Source organism: Leucoraja erinacea, chromosome 8 (assembly GCF_028641065.1).
Source record: "Leucoraja erinacea ecotype New England chromosome 8, Leri_hhj_1, whole genome shotgun sequence".
Lineage (NCBI taxonomy): Eukaryota > Metazoa > Chordata > Chondrichthyes > Rajiformes > Rajidae > Leucoraja > Leucoraja erinaceus.
The window spans coordinates 69,348,408-69,369,077 of record NC_073384.1 but is presented as its reverse complement, the minus strand read 5'-3'; the positions used below and the strand labels follow the sequence as shown (position 1 = coordinate 69,369,077).

Here is a 20,670-nt window from a genome sequence, read left to right as displayed (position 1 = left end):
CATATTTAATCTTTGTAATCCATAAGTATTTTAACTATGTAGTTGTATGGAAATTATTTGTGAAGTGTATTGTGTTTTAATTAGGATTGTAAGTATTAGACTTTGTTTAAATCTGAAGTTTTAGAAATAATTTTCTTTTCCAAAAGTGAAAATATATGTTTTGTGTGTATGCATTGTGTGATTGCTGTATGATGTGTATCTTGTATTCTGAGAGGTGGTCTCTGAAAATTGATTTTATATTTCTGTGTTTTTACTTCATTGAAATAAAATGATTTTGAACAAAGAGGGTAAAGAAAACCACCGAGGGAGCAAGGGTTGTAAAGAGGCCAGAAAAGGGAAAGTCGCGACTACACGTGTTGTCAATCACTGGAAAGGATTTAGTTGATTGGTTAATGCAATTAAGCTAATGTGTGGTAAAACATAATGATTGGTTAATAGTTTGCCACACCTTCTGTACCATAATTGTCTAATACCTATATAATGCGTTAAGTTTGTACCTAAGTTACTAGCTCTTTGGTCCTGCCCTGGAGCTGCCAGCTCTGTGTTGAAAGGTTAAAGAATTATCCAGCGCTGTCAGAATAAAGAATCGATTTCAACAGCAGCAATGGTTTGAATCAAGTTTTCCTGAATTAGACTGGCAAAAGAACTCAGTTTAACAGTTGGGTGAAAGTATCAATTGCTACTGTGATGCAAACTCACTGGTAACTGGAATCAAACCTCCTATTTATTCCACTACAAACACAATATTTCACAATAATAATTAGCGTGAACAAAGTGAAGTATTTTAAAGACACAATCACACAACATGTGGAAAGGGTCTTTCGGCTGACTGCATACACACTATCAACCACCCATTTACAAATCCAACCCACTAGACTTGTGGCAATTTACATTAGTCCATTAACCTTGAAAGAAATGTACCTCTCGCATGGGTGGGGGAGAGAAACAAGTGTACCCAGACAAAAATACAAAGCTAATGTGCAAGCGCCACACAGCACAAAAGTCAAGCTAGGCAAAAGGGACTTACTGGTCAGTCGGCTCTCCTTTTGCCAATTTATCAGCACATGCAAATGCGCCTTTGTGAAGCCAGCAATACATATCCAATGCCACAGTCTGTCCTTTGTACTTCTTGACATGAATTGGTTCTGATGCTTCCTTAACAAACTGTAACAATCCTTGAATCCCCATTATTTGGTTTTACTCTTCTCAAAGGTTACAATGAATGTTCCAGGTTAAAATGGATAAGCTATGTAAAAGAAGGCAACAAAAGGTAAATGATCATTGATATTTTTTTTAATCTAAAAGATATAAAAGTACAGTTGCAACGTGAAATCATTGAGGAATTTATACAAGACTTGAAGGTGAGTGCAGCACAAATAAGCAATAAGCCTTTGTCAAGTTACACAGCAAAAGGGAAACTTAGCTGGTCAGCAACATCTATGGAGCGGCTCTCCTTTTCGGGCCGAAACCCTTCTTTATCGGGGGTGGGGGTGGGTGGGGACAAGAAAGGGCAAATGCGCCTGGAGGGTTGAGACAGCCAGCAGACAGCAAGGATATCAGAAATGGGAGAATTCATGTTCTGCCCCGGGGGTGTACTTCGGAATTGACATCCAATTTGGTTCTGCTGCTGCTTCCTGGAGGAACCCAGGACAGAGAGGTGTAACAATCCTTGAAGTGCCCACCGGGAGGTCAGCTTGGTTATTGCGGACCGAGCGGAGGTGTTTCTCAAAGATCGCCCAACCTCCGCTTGGTCTCACCGATATAGATCTGCTGGCATCTAGAGCAGCGGACGCAATAGATGAGGTTGGAAGAGATGCAGGTAAACCTCTGTCGCACCTGGAACGACTGCTTGGGTCCTTGAACGGAGTCGAGGGGGGAGGCAAAGGGACAAGTGTTGCATCTCCTGCGGCCGCAAGGGAAAGTGCCCGGGGAGGGGGTGGACCGAGAGGGAAGGGAAGAATTGACAAGGGAGTTATGGAGGGAGCGGTCTTTGCGGAAGGCAGATATGGGGGGAGATGTCTTTGTCTCTGATTGATAATGAAGGGGACAAAAAAATCAAATAATTTATTGGTAACACAATGTATCAACAGTGTTTTATTGCCATACATACCAAAACGGAAAAATGAAATTCTTAAGGGCCTGTCCCATTTTCACAACCTCAGGCTAGAAACAACGCCCTGACCTACTTGATGCCACAAGTACCTACGACTCTCATCACGACCTACTACAACCTACCTCCGACCTCGTGACAACCATGTTGCGAGTATGAGTCAAGGACAAACCCGGCAGAGGTCATGAATTAGGTTGTGAAAGTGTGACAGGCCCTTTACTTGCAGCAGCACAATAGATTTCTAAACTCATGAGATAATACAATAAACAAACAAAATAAAGTTTAATAATTAAAAAACATGACCTAGTGCGAAAAAAACACCCAAAGCCCGGAGTCCCTAGTGTGACCACGGCAGTTTGTAGTTCGGTGTTTAATTGGAGTTATGTTCAGGGGTTGTTGTTCAAGTGATCCACTGCAGAGTGGAGAGCTAACGAGATTGCACCCCCTGTTGATCTATTGTGGTAGGAAAATTGGAGTGGTAGCAGGTTCTTGCTGAGATCGGAGTTGTTATGATATGATATAACCAACCTTTCAAAGCACCTCACCACCATTGATCTTAATGCCAGTCATTGAGGTAGTCAGTGAATTTGTGGGGCACATGACTCATGGTAAACAGTCTCAGTAACTTTTTACTCGGTGAACACTATGCAAAAGAGTAAACAAACTACAATAACATCTCCAGGTAAGAGCAGGATAACTTCTCCAGAAAAAAAACTATTAATGGAGGATAGCTACATGTCAGTAATGTCTATACTATCAATCTCAATTATTTACTGACCCAGCTTGATCTGAAGATGGGTCTCGACCTGAAACATCACCCATTCCTTCTCTCCAGAGATACTGCCTGTTGCACGGAGTTGCTCCAGCATTTTGAGTATCTTTGATCAAACTTGATTGACACAATAACAGCCCAACCATCTCCACACTACCCAACTTAACAGTAAAACTCATTTAGTAGCAACATCTCCTCCTCACTGACCAACAGCACATGGACACCTCAGGGCTGTGTGTCAGTCTTTTGGTCCACTCTCTCTATATCTACGTTAGTGTAGCCGGACACAGTTCTAATGCCATCTTTAAATTTGCAGATGATACTAGTCATTAGACAAAAGACAGCAAGTGACAAGTAAGAGTACAGGAGAAAGATTTGCAATCTGTCTGTGTAGGAACGAACTGCAGATACTGGTTTAAACTGAAGATAGACAAAAATAAAAAGCTGGAATAACTCAGCTGGTCAGACAGCGTCTCTGGGGAAAAGGAATAGGTTCAGACAGCATCTCTGGAGAAAAGGAATTTCTGCAAATTCTTGTCTCCAGAGATACTGTCTGACCCGCTGAGCTCATCCAGCCTTTTGTGTCTATCTTTAGCAATCTGGTTGACGGGTTCCAGACAACAATCTGTGTCTCAACATTAGCAAGACCAAGGAATAGATTGTTGAATTCAGGAAGGGAAAACCAAGGAACAATGCACCTGTTGGCAGGACAGGAGTACAGAGAGTCAACAGCTTCAAGTTCTTAGATATACTGTACACTTTGTTGCTGATCTATCCTGATCCCAGCACAATGTTGTAAATAAAGCTCATTAATGCCTCTACTTCTTCAGATGTTTAAGATTTATTGAACTTCTAAAAATGTACAGAGGAGAGCATACTGATTGGTTGCCCCCAACCTGGTTAAAAAGTGTTGCTAGATTGTACTAAATTACATGGTTCCAAATAATAGATACAGACACAAAATGCTGGAGTAACTAATCGGGTCAGGCAGCACCTCTGGTGAAAAGAATAAGTGACGTTTCGGGTCGAGAACCTTCTTTCAGACTGAGAGTCAGGGGAGAGGGAAACTAGAGGCATGACAAGGTATAGCACAAATCATAATCCCGGTAAAATATGAGGTGCTGTTCCTCTAATTTGCATGTGGCCTCAGTGGAAACATAGTCTCACCGATATATAGGACTCCACAACAAGAACAACAGTAACATAGAAAATAGGTGCAGGATTAAGCCATTCAATATGATCATGGCTGATCATCCAACTCGGTATCCTGTACCTGCCTTCTCTCTGTACCCCCTGATCCCTTTAGCCACAAGGGCCACATCCAACTCCCTCTTAAATATAGCCAATGAACTGGCCTCAACTACCTTCTGTGGCAGAGTTCCAGAGATTCACCACTCTCTGTGTGAAAAGAGAGGATACAGGAGATCAGGTTCAAATGATCGGCATCGATGAAAGCTGCAGGAAGTGATGGATATTGCCTGGCCCATCATACTGTAATGATTGACCATACCTTCCCCACCATCGAAAGGGTCGACAAAAAACATTAGCTCGTGAGTGCAATAAATCACCCCACAATCCACCCCATACACTCACCTCATTGAATCAATCCGATACTCCAACAAGTTCTCGAATCTCTCACGCACAGAAATAGACTTTAATTATCTCATCTCTTCCCCCCCCCTACCTCCCCACCCTTTACCCCTCCCCCTCCATCCACCTGCCGATGATTATCTTACTCTTAAGATTTACACAAAATACTGGAGTAACTCAGCAGGACAGGCAGCATTTCTGGAGAGAAGGAATGATATGTTATCACATGTGACATGTCACGACTTTGACTGCCGACTCGACCTCCTCCGTATCCACTCCTGACGCTGACCACAAGTCTGGCCATGGGGATCCGCTGCACCGCTTCTCCGATGCTTCCTGGGAGGCATCAGATAGTGATAAGGTCATAAGTGATAGGAATAGAATTAGGCCATTCGGCCCATCAAGTCTACTCCGCCATTCAATCATGGCTGATTTATCTCTCCCTCCCATTCCCCTGCCTTCTCCCCATAACCTCGGGCACCTGTACTGATAAAGATTATATACCAGCTAGCCAAATGTTCAACCAGTCTGAAGGTGTGTCTCGACCCGAAACATCACCCATTAATTGCCTGCCCCGCTGAGTTACTCCAGCATTTTGCATCTATCTTCGGTGTAAGCCAGTATCTGCAGTTCCTTCTAGTATATTTGCTTCCTTCACATTACTCCCCTCTTGTCGAGATGCCAAGGCGGAAAGGAGACGACGCAGACGTCTGAACTACCTATGAACGTTTTTAGCCTAGCCTTATTTTTGAGCCCAGCCTCCGATTCCATCCACATTTATTCCATGATCCGGCATCCAACAGCGGAAAAAAAAGTGTAGGAAGGAAGAGCAAATGCTAGTTTATACCGAAGATAGACACAAAAAGCTGGAGTAACTCAGCGGTCACTTGAGTCTGAAGATACAATACAATACAATACAATGTATTTGTCATTTGAACCCCATTGAGGTTCAAACGAAATGTTGTTTCTGCAGTCATACACGCAAGAAAGACCCAAGACACAACACAATTTACACAAACAGCGCATCTCCTCCTCGCTGTGATGGAAGGCAAAGACTTATCTCTCCCCTGCACTCCCCATTCCCCTCCCGATGTCAAAGTCAAAGCCCCCGGCGGGCGATGGTAATGTGGGTCTCGACCCGAAACATCACTTGTTCCTTTTCTCCAGAGGTGCCGTTTGACCCGCTGAGTTATTCCAGATGTTTGTGTTTAGCTTCAGCGGGAAGGGGAGTAGTTTTTCACATTAACTCACCTGCGAACCAAAGATCCTTTGCTCAGAACCGTGCAGACGCGCGTTTAAACCCCTCGTCGACATTTGGCGCCACTTTTCGGTGTGACTATTGAGCAAGGCAGACTCAGATTGGTTCAGATACACACAAAATGCCTTCCTCCACACTGGAGATTGGTCAAGGCGCACCAAATGGGGTGGTGTGTTGGTGTTTTTGATGCCGGCTGGGGCTGGGAGGGGTTTGTTTCCTCCGCCCGCCTACCCGGGGTTTGCTTGTGATGGTTGCTCGGGCCTCGGCGCTGTAACATCTGCAGGAGTCGCAGTGTTTGCGGTCGGGCAATACCGCGGCTAGAGGCGAGACAAGGCGCAGGAATGAGCGGCCTGCAGCGGCAGCACTTCGCCACCAACAGCGGGGACTTCACCTTCGTCTCGTCGCTCGACGGTGAAGGTAGGCCGCAAAGTTATTGTTGTCCTGCGGCTGCTGCTGCTTCAGGGGTTGGGGGTGATGACAACCGCCGGGGTGGCCGGTGCCAATCGGCGCTGACAGGGTGATTAGATATTTTTATAAGCTGTTGTTTAGTTTTAGAGATACGGCGCGCAAACACCGACCAGCGATCCCCGCACATCCACACTATCCTAAACTAGTACTATTTACATTTATACCTACAAACCCGTACGTCTTTTGGGTGTGGGAAGAAACCGGAGCAAAACCCACGCAGGTCACGGGGAGAAGATACAAACTCCGCACAGAACAGCACCCATGGTCAGGATCGAACCCGGGTCTCTGGTGCTGTCAGGCAGCAGCTCTACCCGCTGCCACCCAATGCTTCTGCATTATGAAAGTATAGACGCAAACAATGCCGTATAGGTCTGGCAACATTTGTAGAGAGAGAAAATCAATACATGGGCTATGGTCCCTCAGTTAAGCCCTTTTCCCCTTGAAGTGGGACGTCCATAACATCTGTACCTGCCCAGATATGCTTAGCTGTTTAACTTGTCTGCTCGAGAAACAAACCAAGCTAATTTGAGGCTCAATCTGTACTCTTAAGGCAGAATAATATGTTGCATGTCTCCTGAGCAGAATAGTCTGGCAATAAATTGAAAATAACAAAGGTGTTTGATTAAAGTGTTAATACATTTGTAATTAATGTTAATACATTTGTAATTAAGATTGGAGTCTCTGAATTCATAGTTGTAACAACATTGACAGAAAATGAACTAAATAAAAACATTTGGGGGGTTGGCAAAAAGTATTTTTTAGACTGGGTGAAGAGCAAATGAAATTTCTTTGGTGATCAAAATAAGGACGACTAATTTTTGTGATGGATACTAATGATTTGATCTTAGAGGTTCAGGTCACAATTTCCGAATGTGTAGGTGAAACGTGTAAAAGGGTCTTAGTTGAAATGCCATCTCTTTATTTCCCTCTATGAATGTGTAAATTGTTTTATGATTAAGTTTAAAACATCTGCAGTGTCTTGTGTCTCATTTAAAGTAAAGCACATGGGTTCCTGGACTCTATAAATAGAAGTATATAGTGCAACAGCAAGGATTGTGACTGGTTTGGCCCCAGTTGGAGGAAAGATACAACTGTGCAGCAGTGAGCTACCAAAATGATTCCATGGATAGACTGGAGAAGCTGAGGTTGTTCTCCGTGTCACCAAGGGGGCCCAAAGAAGATCTAATACATTTTAAGTTGTGAAGAGTCTGGACAAAATAGGTGATAGGAAACTGTTCTTGATGGTGGTGGAACCAAAACTAGGGTATTAAATGTGAAAGTAAATAAAGAAACCAATGTGAAAAATATACATCATCTAGAGGCGCTGGGACGCATCTTCAGTGGTGACCTGGGGTAATCGGGTGTTTCGGGTCTCACAACATTAGACACCCTCGCCCAGGAGACCCAGCCGGGGTTGATCTGGCCCCAACATGCATCCCAGCAGCAACCGCCCATGGATCGTCCATCTTTATAACTACTCTGCAGGGGTTGGGAGACTCCAGTGCGTGGAGGGACTGGGCTCTGTGGGGTGAGTCCTGGCCGGGCTCCTCCTGCATCTCACCAGGTTCAAGGTCTATGCCCTGCACCTCTTTCTCCTTCTCCGAGCATTTCATTCTCACCTGATGGATTTCTAGGCCACGGTGGTTCATTAGGCCTTCCCATAGGTTTGTTGGGTGTCTTTCTCACGAAAGACACAGACTGGGGAGCTAACCCAGCCTGTCCTGGGTGCCGTCTTTCCGTGCTGCCAACTGTCTCTCTAGTAGTCACCAGTCTATTCCTAGGTGTCACTGGCTGACCAGACTTCCAGGTGAAAAATATACATCTTCTAGATGCGCTGAGACGCATCTTCAGTGACGTGAGGAAATATAATTTTATCGATTGAGTCGTTAAAGTCTACTGTACAGTATTAATGAATGAAGATGCAATTGTTGTATTCAAAAGAGAACTGGAAAAGTATCTGAATAGAAAGTAATTGCATACCTATGGGAAGAATAGAGTAGTGTCACAGGGCAGCACAGTGGAGTTGCTGCCTTACGGCTCCAAAGATCCGGGTTCGATCCTGACCATGGGTGCTTTCTGCATGGAGTTTGTACATCCTATTTGTGACCGCATGAGTTTCCAGGTGCTCTGATTTCCTCCCACATTCCAAAGACATACTGGTTTGTAGGTTGACTAGCTTCTGTAAATTGGCGCTAATGTGTCGGATAGAGCCAGTGTATGGGTGATTGCTGGTCGGCGCGGACTCAGTGGGCTGAAGGGCCTGATTCCGCGGTGTATCTATAAACATCCCAAATCACTTGTGCAGAAGCAGTAACTGCCACTGGCAATTCTATCTCTTGCATTTGCACACAAAGCTGGGTGACAGTGTGAATTTTGAAAAGGATGTTAGGAGGTTGCAGAGTGACCTGGACAGGTTGAGTGAGTGGGCAGATGCGTGGCAGATGCAGTATAATACAGGTGCACAACCTTTAATCCGGTGTTCCGGAAACCGAAAAACTCCGAAAACCGGCCATTTTTTCCGGGATGTCGTCTGCACACCAAAGCTCGCGTTTGGCGCCAAACTTGACCCGAAACGACCCACGGTCAACCCAGGTCTGTACTACTGTAGCGGCTGCCTCCTCCCCGGAGACCGGGGAGACACTTAAACATCTGTAAATCATTGCTTAAATGTTAGTCAGTTAGTTTGGAGGACTTTTATGTGAGGAGGGAGGGGGGGGTTGAACGGGTAAACTTTAATTCTTAGTCCCCTACCTGGTCGGAGAGGCGGGGAGCGGTCAATGCCTTACAGGGTCGCCGTGCAGTAAGCTCCGCAGCGCTGTGGCCGCCAACTCCCAGCTGGGGCTGCGGGCGGCGCCGGTTGTAGCTCCAACCCCGGCAACTCTACCCCTGGCTGCGAGGCGCTCCAAATCCAGCGCCGCCCGCGGCCGGACGCCCGCAGCCCCAGCTCCGCAAATGTTGGGAGTCGGCGGCGTCACAGCGCTGGGATACGGGCAATGCCTTACCGGGTCGCTGTGCGGTAAGCTCCAGGGCGCTGAGGCCGCCTTTTCCCAACGTTCGCGGGGCTGCGGGCGTCCGGCCGCGGGCGGCGTTGGATTTGGACCGCCTCGCAGCCAGGGGTCGAGTTGCCGGGGTCGGAGCTACAACCGGCGCCGCCCGCGGCCGGACGGAGCCCCCAGCTCCGTGATGTTGGGGAGTCGCCGACCAGGTAGGGGACTAAGAATTAAAGTTTACCCCTTCAACCACCCACCCCACCACCACCACATAAAATCCCTCCAAACTAACTGACTAACATTTATGCAATGATTTACAATGATTCCCCGGTCTCCAGGGAGGAGGCAGTCGCTCCACACTTTTCAAGCCGCCCGCGCTACCTACCTAATCTACGCTAAAAATCTTCCATTCGGAAATCCGAAAATGTCCGAAATCCGACAAGTGTCTGGTCCCAAGGCTTTCGGATAAAAGGTTGTGCACCTGTATAGATAATGTGAGATTATGCGGCAAAAACAAGGGGGCAGATTATTATCTCAATGGGGTTAGGTTGGGTAAGGGGGAGGTACAGCGAGATCTGGGCATCCTTCTACACCGATCACTGAAAGTTGGCGTGCAGGTACAGCAGGCAGTGAAGAAAGCTAATGGAATGTTGGCCTTCATAACAAGAGGATTTCAGTATAGGAGTAAAGAGGTTTCTTCTGCAGTTGTATAGGGCTCTGGTAAGAGTATTGTGTACAGTTTTGGTCTCCTAATTTGAGGAAGAACATCCTTGTGATTGAGGCAGTGCAGCGTAGGTTCACGAGATTGATCCCTGGGACTGTCATATGAGGAAAGATTGAAAAGACTAGGCTTGTTTTCACTGGAGTTTAGAAGGATGAGGGGGATCTTATAGAAACATATAAAATTATAAAAGGACTGGACAAGCTAGATGCAGGGAAAAATGTTCCCAATGTTGGGTGAGTCCAGAACCAGGGGCCACAGTCTTAGAATAAAGGGGAGGCCATTTAAGACTGAGGTGAGAAAAAACTTTTTCACCCAGAGAGTTGTGAATTTGTGGAATTCTCTGCCACAGAGGGCAGTGGAGGCCAAGTTACTGGATGGATTTAAGAGAGAGTTAGATAGAGCTCTAGGGGCTAGTGAAATCAAGGGATATGGGGAGAAGGCAGGCACGGGTTATTGATAGGGGACAATCAGCCATGATCACAATGAATGTCGGTGCTGGCTCGAAGGGCTGAATGGCCTCCTCCTGCACAGATTTATGTTTCTATTGTTGTAGTGCTACCATTGTACAATAGGCACCTCATTGAAAAATAAGGTTCTAATAAGATGTTAATTTTGAGTTTTAAAGGGTGTAGGTAAGATGGGCGAGTCAAATGCAAAGATTTGTATTAAAAGTTCAGGTTATAGCACCCAGATTGTTGAACATTTGTGCAGGAAGGAACTGCCGGTTTATACCGAAGATGGACACAAAATGCTGGAGTAACTTAGCGGGACGGGCAACATCTTTGGAGAAACGGAATGAGTGGTGTTTTGGATCAAGACCCTGCTTCAGCCTGGTTGAACATTTGGTTGGCTGTGATCGGGCAAAGAATAACCATATAACCATATAACAATTACAGCATGGAAACAGGCCATCTCAGCCCTTCTAGTCCTTGCCGAACACTTAGTCTCACCTAGTCCCATCTACCTGCACTCAGACTATAACCCTCCATTCCTTTCCCGTCCAAATACCTATCCAATTTATTTTTAAATGATAATGTGAGAGAGGCCAAAGATGAAAATGTTTGAGGCCACCAGGTGGTGTGAATGCAGAGAAATATTGAAAAGATTGGAATTTTTAATTTAGATAATTAGTCAGAGATTGATACAGTGTTGAAACAGGTCATTCAGCCCAACTCGCCCACACTGGCCAACAATGTCCCAGCTACACTAGTCCCACTTGCCTCCACTTTGTCCATATCCCTCCAAAACTGTCTTATCCATGTACCTGTCTAAATGTTTCTTAAACGATGGGATAGTCCCAGCCTCAACTCCCTCCTCTGGCAGCTTGTTCCATACACCCACCACCCTCTGTGTGGAAAACGTTACCCCTCGGATTCTAATTAAATCTTTTCCCCTTCACCTTGAACCTGTGGTCCTCGATTCCCCAACTCTGGGCAAAAGACTCTACCCAATCTATTCCTCTCATGATTTTGTATATCTCTATAAGATGTCCCCTCATCCTCCTGTGCTCCATGGAATAGAGACCCAGCCTACTCAACCTCTCCAGGATAGACTTTCTTCCTTCATTGCTGTGATCTGCAGAAAAAGATGAAAAATGTCTAAAATTGATTCTGCACCCTCTCCCCTTCTCTCTCACAGAGTCTCTCACCTGTTTTGGGCAGAATTTCTGGCAGTTTCCGAGCTGCCAGCCCACCAGGCCAGAGTGACTGAGCTGCCAGCCCAAGAATCCATTTGGCCCACAATGTCCATACTAACCCTCTGGAAACCAGTCCCTTTGGCCCACAACACCCATTCTAGCGCCAGAAATCCCCCCCCCTCCCCCCTCCCACTGGCCAGCAATATTGGAATTGGTGGAGGTGGAATATTGCGTTGGGGGACCAGCCCTCCCGTGTGAACATGAGACCCAATGGGTCCCATTTAGTCTAGTGCATTTATAAAATCTTTTGGGATTGTCCTTATTGCTACCTGCCAGAGCTATCTCCTGGCCTCTTTTTGCTCTTCTGATTTCCTTTTTTAGTTTCCTCCTTAGCTCCCAAAACTCCTCCAGGGATGCACTTGATCCCAGCTGTTCCATGCATCCTTCATGTTTTTGACTAATGTCTCAATTTCCCTCGTCAGCCAGGCTTCCTTGCGTTTACCTGCTTTGCCTTTCACTCTAACGGGGACGTACACATCCTGAGCTTTCCTCAGCACACTTTTAAAAACATCCCACTTGGCCGATGTTCCTTTCCCAATTCTGACAGATGAGTAAGGTTGAATAGCATTTGTGATCTTTCCATCAAGGGCATTGAAGCTAGTGAGTCATGGAGAATATCAACACTGAAGTAAATGTTGGAGATAATTACAAGTATTTGGGTGGATAAATCCCTGGGGCTTGATCAGGTATATTCTCAGATGTTGTGATCAGTGAAGGAAAAAATAGCTGGGGATCTGGCAGTGATTTTTGTAATTTTGTTGGCCGCAGGCAAGGGGATTGCAGAAAAACTGGAATGTAGCTGGGGTTGAACCTTTATTTGAAATGGGCAGCAGGGATAAACCAGATAAATAGGCTGGTGAGCCTTGCATCAATGGTGGTAAAATTATTGGAAAGAATTCTGAGGCATGGTGGCCCAGCGGTAGAGTTGCTGCCTTGCATACTTACAGCGTCGGAGAACCGGGTTCGATCCCAACTACGGGTGCTGTCTGTACGGAGTTTGTATGTTCTCCCTGTGACCGTGTGGGTTTTCTTTAAGATCTTCGGTTTCTTCTCACACTCGAAAGACGTACAGGATTGTAGGATAATTGGCTTGGTTAAGTGTAAATTGTGCCTGTGTGTGTGGGATGGTGTCCATGTGTGGGCATCGCTGGTTGGTGCGGACTATGTGGGCCGAAGGGCCTGTTGTATCTCTAAACTAAATATTGGATTTATTTGCTTTGGAAAGGCCTGATTAGACATGGTCCGCATGCACCTAGGGAATGACATCCTTTGAATTTGATTGAGATTTTGAAGAGGTGTCCAAGATGCTCTGCCCTCATCAACTTTCCTCATCACTTCAAAAAAAAAACTTGCATCATTTGTGCAGTCAGTAAATAAAGTGTGTGAAATTTATATCAATGCCATCACTTTTTAAAAGAATTATAACTGTCTTGACATCTTAAGTTTTAATCTTTTTGCAGAGCTCACTGGTTCAATAGACTCTCCAGATGTTATACTTAATGTGGAAAATGCCCATACGAAAGATTCATCAGCAACTGCATTTCTCAGGAAAAGGGGATATGGATGGCTTCTGGAAGTGGAGGAAGAAGATTCCGAGGACTCAAAACCTCTCTTGTATGTTTATCCTTGGGTTTTAGTTTGTGCATGCTTGACATAATTAGTATTTTAGGAAGTGAATATTTAAGTAGATGTTGAGATGGCTGCTTTAATATGAAACTTAACTAAATTGCATGAATTGTATTAAGATTTTCTCAAACCTGTTGGGATTAGAATAATACAGACGATGGACTTCTCAATAAAACACAATGCAACAAATGAACTTCTCGCAATACTCCAAATGCGGCCTAACCAAAGTTTTATAGAGCTAACTTTTTTTTTTTTTTGGAACTGTCTCGTTGCTTACTGACTTGTACTTAATGACTCGACCAAATGATGGTGAACATAATATATGCCTAAAAAAGACACACTGCTAGACACCCTTGTCCCCGCCCCCGATCAGTCTGAAGAAGGGTTTCGGCCCGAAAGGTTGCCTATTTCCTTCGCTCCATAGATGCTGCTGCACCCGCTGAGTTCCTCCAGCTTTTTTGTGTACCTTCGATTCTCCAGCATCTGCAGTTCCTTCTTAAACACTGCTAGAGTTGGTTGGGCAGCATCTCTGGAGAACATGGGCAGGTGATGATTCAGGTGGGGAACCTTCTGTCTGTGTGCGAGTTGCAGGGGGAGCGGCAAAGAAAGCTGCGAGAGGAGCCACATGACAACATGGCCAGTAATAGGTGAACACAAGCGTGGGGGGATTTTTGATGGGCAACATGTTTGACAACAGCCAGAGCTGAAAAGACAGGTGTTCCTAGTAAGGCCTCAACCAAGGGGAAACCCAAGCATAGACTGGCCGACTGTTTTGGCAGACAAGTGCTCAGTCTGCCAAGACGCACTGGATCTTGCATTTGCTGCCGTTCCTATTCCTGTCCTGGGCTGCCTCCATTGCCAGTGAGGCTACACACAGACTTGAGGAACAGCTCCTCATATTCCACTTCTGTAGCTTTCAACCCAATGGCATGAGCATTTAATTCTCCAGTTGTAGGTGACTAACCCATAAAAACAGCCCACAGAACCCCTTTCCCCCCCCCCCCCCCCCCCCCGGCAAGATTCTACACCTTCTGATCCGATGTTATCCCTTGCTGAGGACTAAATTTCATTTCTTAGCAGCAGAGCTACCCCACCCCCACTGCTCACCTGTCTGTCTTTTCGAAAGGATGTATCACCTTGCATATTCTGCACCTAGATCCCATCCTCTTTTCAGCCACGTCTCCGTGATGCCCACAATATCAACCCCACCTTTCTGCCCATCCACTTTGTTCCGTATTCTGCGTGCATTCAAATATAATTTGAGGCAAGGTGGCGCAGCGGTAGAGTTGCTGCCTTACATACTTGCAGCGGGTTCAAGTGGAGTCCATCCCGTCCGAACAACTCCCTCCTTCCCGATACTGATGCTATTGTCTCACAAATTCAAACCCACTTCCCCAACACCAATCTTTGAGCCACGCGTCAACTCTAATCTTCTCGACCCAATGCCAATTTGCTCCTGGCTCGTTACCTTCTTCGTTCTGCGTTTTCAGTTTAGTTCCTAGCTGCTCAAATTCCCTCAGCAGAACCTCTTTCCTTGTTTTGCCTACGTCTTTGGTACCCACATGAGCCACGATGACTGGATCATCCCCTCCTACTCCGTTCCTCTGCATTTCAGACTAGATGTCCTGAACCCGGGCACCAGGCAGACACACAGCCTTCGGGACTCTCGATCATCGTGACAGTGTCTGTTCCCCTGACTATACTATCCCCAATGACAACTACGTGCCTCTTCTCTCTCTCTGCTCTTGAATAGCCCCCTGAACCATGGTCTCCATGTAAGGTTGCTCATCCTTCCTGCAGCCTCCACATACGTCTGCACAGCAAGCAAGAGTCTCAGACCTGCCTGACGAGCTCAAGGGCCGAGGCTCCTGTAACACTGCCTTTCCCTCTATTCCCCTACCTGTCTCACTAGCAGTCACCCACTCCTCCTGACCACAGCCAAGTAGCAAGCAGTTACACTAATAGGTTGTGATTGCCTCCAGAAACAGTGTCCAGGTAATTCTCCCCGTCCCTGGTGTGCCACAGTGTTTGAAGTTCACACTCCAGGTCGTTAACTTTAAGTTATTTGATCAATCAGATTGCTGCAGGTGTGGCCACCAGAAGGTCCACAAGTTCCCACATTGTGCAGCTACAGTACATCACATGATCCTGTATGCCTGCTTCATGTGTATCCAGCAGCTCTCATTTACATCTCCTGCTGGCTGCTGCCCAGCTCCTGACATCAGCACTCTCGGCCGCAAGCTAAAAAAGAAAATCGGAAGGGGAAAAAAACAGGCAGCTCTGGCAGTTACTAGTAATGCTAATCCCAATTAGATAAAGGGGAAAAGGGTAACCAGAGAGAGAATGGGCCCCCTCGTGGTCAACTCTGTGTGGAGCTACAGGAGATGGGTAAGGTCCTCCAATGAGTATTTCTCCTCAGTTTTTACTGTGTACAGAGGAACTTGGGGCAGTCAATGGAAGTGTCTTGAGAGTAGTCAATGTGACATCGAAGAGGTGCTGTAGGTCCCGATGCGTATAAAGGCAGACAAATCTCCCATGCCTGATCAAATATTTCCGAGGTCGCTGGAAAACTAGAGAGGAAATTGCTGGTGCCCTGCTGAGACTTGGGAGCAGTCATTAAATTGCAGGTGAGGTGCTGGAAGGTGATTTAATGTTGAAACACAAAGTAGTTGTGCTATGATGCCAGGGTTTGCACTCAACCAAGAAAACCAAGCCCAATTCCAAAGGGGGGGGGGGGGGGGGGGGGGGGGGGGGGGGGGAGAGAGAGGACATAGTTTGTTGAATGTGGCATCACAGGTAGTTAAGTTAGGGTGGTCAAAAATACATTTGGCACATTGGCCATCAGTCAGAGCATTGAGTATAGAAGTTAGGAGGACATGTTGCAGATGTACAAGATGTCGGTGGGACCACAATTTGGGCATCATGTTTTTGGAAAGATGTTGTCAAGCTGGAAAAGGCGTTGATAAATGTTATTAGAATGTTGCCAAGACTCTGGGGCCCTGAGCTACAGGGAGAGGTTGAGCAGGCTAGAACTCTGTTCCTTGAAGCACAGGAGGATGGGGGATGATCTTGTAGATGTGTACAAAATCATGAGAGAAATAGATCGGGTAGACGCACTGTCTGTTGCCCAAAGTCGGGGAATTGAGAACCAGAGGATGTAGATTTAAGGTGAGGGGGGAAAGATTTAATAGGAACCTGAGGGGTAACCTTTTCACACAGTGTGGTGGGTGTCTGGAACAAGCTGCCGGTGGCGATAGTTGTGGCAGGTACTATCGCAATGTTTAAGAAACATTTAGACAAGGACATGGATAGGATAAGTTTAGAGGGATATGTGCCAAACGCAGGCAGGTGGGACCAGTGTAGAATGAACATGTTGGCCAGTGTGGGCAAGTTGGGGCACAGTGCATGTTTCCATGCTGTAAGACCCTATGACTATGAACACATTATACATTTCCTTTCTGTCCCCAGCTGACAGTTTCTTCACCAAATCCACGTACTGCCTTGCTCTGCTGCCTCTGACATCCTTTAGGGCTTGATGCAAACTCTGTCCACAAATTCCTTGCTCTCCAAATAGTGACATGGTCGAAAGTTACGAAACCTCCACTACTCACTTTCACCGAACGCACTTTTGCTTTTCATTCTCGCTGCTCAACCTCTGATGTCAAATCCTCAAAATGTTCCCATTTTCCATTCATAAGTCTCATCCATTGAGTTCTCCAAAGGCAACGTCAGTTCAATAACAACAAACTTTCCATCCAAATCTACTTGCATCTCCGAATCATTGGCTTCCCTTAGCTAGCCTAACTCGTGCCTGTCTGAAACCTTTCCTCCTCTACCTTTTGCTCCCAACAAACAAAATGAATTGCTACACTCTCAGACCTATTGCATACAGAATTCACCTGTGCTCTCCTCCTTTCGGTTGTTGCAGCTATACGCTTCAAGACCTGGTTATGCCGCCAGTATACTCACCCTGAGAAAGACTGGTCTGGTTATGCAGCCAAGTATACTGACCCTGAGAAAGACTAGTCTTGCATCCTGACAAAATATGCCTCAACATTGCCACCTCTGAACACAAGGGACATGCTGGATCCCCACCGACCAATTGTTTTGAGGTTCTGCGGTGATGGTAGCACATCATAAGAAGCCCCCATAAGGAAACTGACATGACCCACCTCCATGAACCACATTCCCTCCTACTAAACCTCTCATAGAGTCATAGAGTGGAAACAGGCCCTTCGGCCCAACTCGTCCATGTACCAGCTACACTAGTCCCACTTGCCTGCACTTGGTCCATATCCCTCCAAACCTGTCCTATTCATGTTCCTGTTTCTTAAACGATGGGATAGTCCCAGCATCAACTACCTCCTCTGGCAGCTTGTTCCATACACCCACCTGCGTGGAAAAATTACCCCTCTGATTCCTATTAAATCTTTTCCCCTTCGCCTTGAACCTATGTCCTCTGGTCCTCGATTCCCCTACTCTGGGCAAAAGCCTCTGTGCATCTACCCGATTTAATCCTCTTCTTCTTGCGTATGACGTACACAGCCTAAAGGTGTTGGACAACTTGCTCTATTTGATGTTATTTAAATGTGCACACCAGGTTGATTGCATTTGTCAAAACAGGGCGGACAACATGAAGGTTGCAATCTTCCACCCCATCTATTCCTCTCATGATTTTACATTCTTCTATAAGATCTCCCCTCATCCTCATGTGCTCCAAGGAATAGAGACCCAGCCTACTCAACCTATCCCTATAGCTCACACCTAGTTCTGGCATTATCCTTGTAAATCTTTTCTGAACCCTTTCAGCTTGACAATATCTTTCCTATAACGTGGTGCCCAGAACCGAGTCCAGAAGAAGGGTCTCGACCCGAAATGTTGCCAGTCTGAAGAAGGGTCTCGACCCGAAATGTCGCCCATTCCTTCTCTCCAGAGATGCTGTCTGTCCCGCTGAGTTATTCTAGCATTTTGTGTCTACTTTCAATTTAAACCAGCATTTGCAGTTCTTTCTTACACAATATTCTAAAGGCGGTCTCACAAACGTCTTATGCAACTGCAACATGACCTCCCAACTTACTCTATACTCAATACTCTGACTGATGAAGGCCAATGTGCCAAAAGCCTTTTTGACTACCTTATCTACCTGCGACTCAACCTTCAAGGAACCATGTACTTGTACTACTAGATCCCTCTGCTCTATAACATAATGCAGCGGCCTATCATTTACTGTGTAGGTCCTGCCCTTGTTCAACATCCCAAAATGCAACACCTGACACTTTTCTGTATTAAATTCCATCAACTATTCCTCCAACCACCTGGCCAATCGATCTAGATCCGGCTGCAATCTTTCACAACCATCTTCACTATCTGTAAAACCACATTTATTTTGTATCATCAGCAAACTTGCTAATCTTGCCCTGAATGTTCTCATCCAAGTCATTGATGCAGATGACAAACAGTAACGGGCCCAGCAACAAACCCCGAGGCACAGCACTAGTCGAACGCTTTACTGAAGTCCATGAACACAACATCTATGGCTCTGATTTCATCAGCCTTTTTGGTCACGTCTTCAAAAAATATCAATCCGAGTTGTGAGACGCTACCTTCCACGTACAAAACCATGCTGACTGTCCCTAATCAGCCCTTGCCCATCCAAATGTCTGTATTTCCTATCCCTCAGAATACTCTCCAGTAACTTTCCCAACTACAGATGTTAAGCTCACCGGCCTGTAGTTCCCAGCATTTTCCCTGCAGCCCTTCTTGGAAAGAGGCACAACATTTGCCACTCTCCAGTCTTCCGGCACCTCTCCTGTGTTCAAGACTCAAAAATCTCAACCAAGGTTCCTGCAATTTCCACTATAGTTTCCCACAATGTCCTCGGATATATCAGATCAGACCCTGGAGATTTGTCTACCTTCAAACATGACAGTACATTCAATACTTCTTCGACGGTGACCCCGACTGCTCTCAAGACACTTCCAGTGACTGCTCCAATTTCCTCCATGCTACTGTCTTTCTCCTCGGTAAATACAGAGCAGAAATGCTCATTTAGTACCTTGCTCATCTCCTGTAGCTCCACACAGAGGTGACCACTTTGATTTCTGAAAATCCTACTCTCTCTCTCGTTACCCTTTTCCCCTATTTGCTTCACTCCATAGATGCTGCTGCACCCGCTGAGTTTCTCCAGCACTTTTGTCTACCTTCGATTTTCCAGCATCTGCAGTTCCTTCTTAAACCCTTTTTCCCCTTATGTACTTATACAATGTTTTGGGATTGTCCTTAATGCTATCCACCTGAGCTATCTCCTGGCCCCTTTTTGCCCTTCTGATTTCCTTTTTTAGTTTACTCCTTAGTTCCAGAAACTCCTCCAGGGATGCACTTGATCCCAACTGCCTATACCTGTCCCATGCATCCTTCTTGTTTTTGACTAATGTCTCCATTTCCCTTAACAGCCAGCTTCCTTATGTTTGCCGGCTTTGCCCTTCACTCTAACGGGGACGTACACATCCTGAGCTTTCTTCAGTACACTTTCAAAACATCTCACTTGGCCAATGTTGCTTTTGCCTCAAATAACCTGCTCTGGTCAACTTTAGCGAGACCTTCTCTCATACCTTCAAAGTTGGGCTTACTCCAGTTGAGCATTTTAACACGTGGACCCTCTCCGTCCCGATCCATAACTATCTTAAACCTAATCAAACTGTGGTCACGTCCCAAAAGGCTCCTCCACACACACATCATTAACTTGCCCTTCCCAAAGCTAGATCCAGTGTATAGAACCTCTCACGAATGGGCGGCCTCCGCATACTGCTTAAGAAATCTCTCCTGAACACTTCCGAGGAATTGCACCCCATCTAAACCAACCTATGATTTTCCCAGTCTATATTGGAAAAGTTAAAATCCCCAACAACAACCTTATTTGACCTGCAGCTGTTTGCAATCTCCCGGCACATTTGTTCTTCTAATTCCCGTTGACTATTCGGGGGTCTGTAGTACAGCCCCCAGCAAGGTGATCATCCCTTTCTTGTTCCTCAGCTCCACTCTCTTGAATACAACCATTTTCACCTCGGTTATTGATACCTCATATCCTGTTAAAGGCCACATCAAGCTAGGGAATATCCAAAACTGCAAACATCTCAACTTCAACTTGACTGGAAGCCCTGACTTCTCTATCCTATCCAGCCCGTCAACATATTTTCTAAGTTGCAGAACCTGTTCAGTGTCATCCAACTTCCTGTTATATGACCTACCCAAGCTTTTAACTGGCTCCTCCATTATAGATGGGATTTCTTCCTCTTCTATTTAAAACCTTTTATCTACCACCTTCCCTCTAGCCAAATAAATACACTTGATTTACTATGCTTAATGTCAATCTAGCCCATTTGAGATTATCAGTTAACACTCTAATGCCCTCATTATATAAACTACCATTGGTGTCA

General features: G+C 45.8%; 2 protein-coding genes across 3 annotated transcripts in view; one reads left to right on the top strand and one right to left on the bottom strand.

The window, feature by feature from the left end:
- Positions 1-5,886, bottom strand: part of exo1 (exonuclease 1) — a 61,339-nt gene extending 55,453 nt beyond the window's left edge. For both annotated transcript variants that reach the window (XM_055639934.1, XM_055639935.1), the window contains exons 1-2: positions 5,724-5,886; positions 1,028-1,246 (exon numbers count right to left, since the gene is read on the bottom strand). Coding sequence is in view for 1 of the 2 variants with exons in the window: in XM_055639935.1 (XP_055495910.1) it covers positions 1,028-1,188 (161 nt within the window). In the remaining variant the exon portion in view is untranslated. The remainder of the gene's footprint in view (positions 1-1,027; positions 1,247-5,723) is intronic.
- Positions 5,887-5,923: 37 nt separating this feature from the next.
- yipf4 (Yip1 domain family, member 4) overlaps positions 5,924-20,670 on the top strand; it is a 33,833-nt gene continuing 19,086 nt past the window's right edge. The window contains exons 1-2 of the mRNA XM_055639936.1: positions 5,924-6,147; positions 13,069-13,222. Coding sequence (XP_055495911.1) covers positions 6,072-6,147; positions 13,069-13,222 — 230 coding nt within the window. The 5' untranslated portion in view covers positions 5,924-6,071. The remainder of the gene's footprint in view (positions 6,148-13,068; positions 13,223-20,670) is intronic.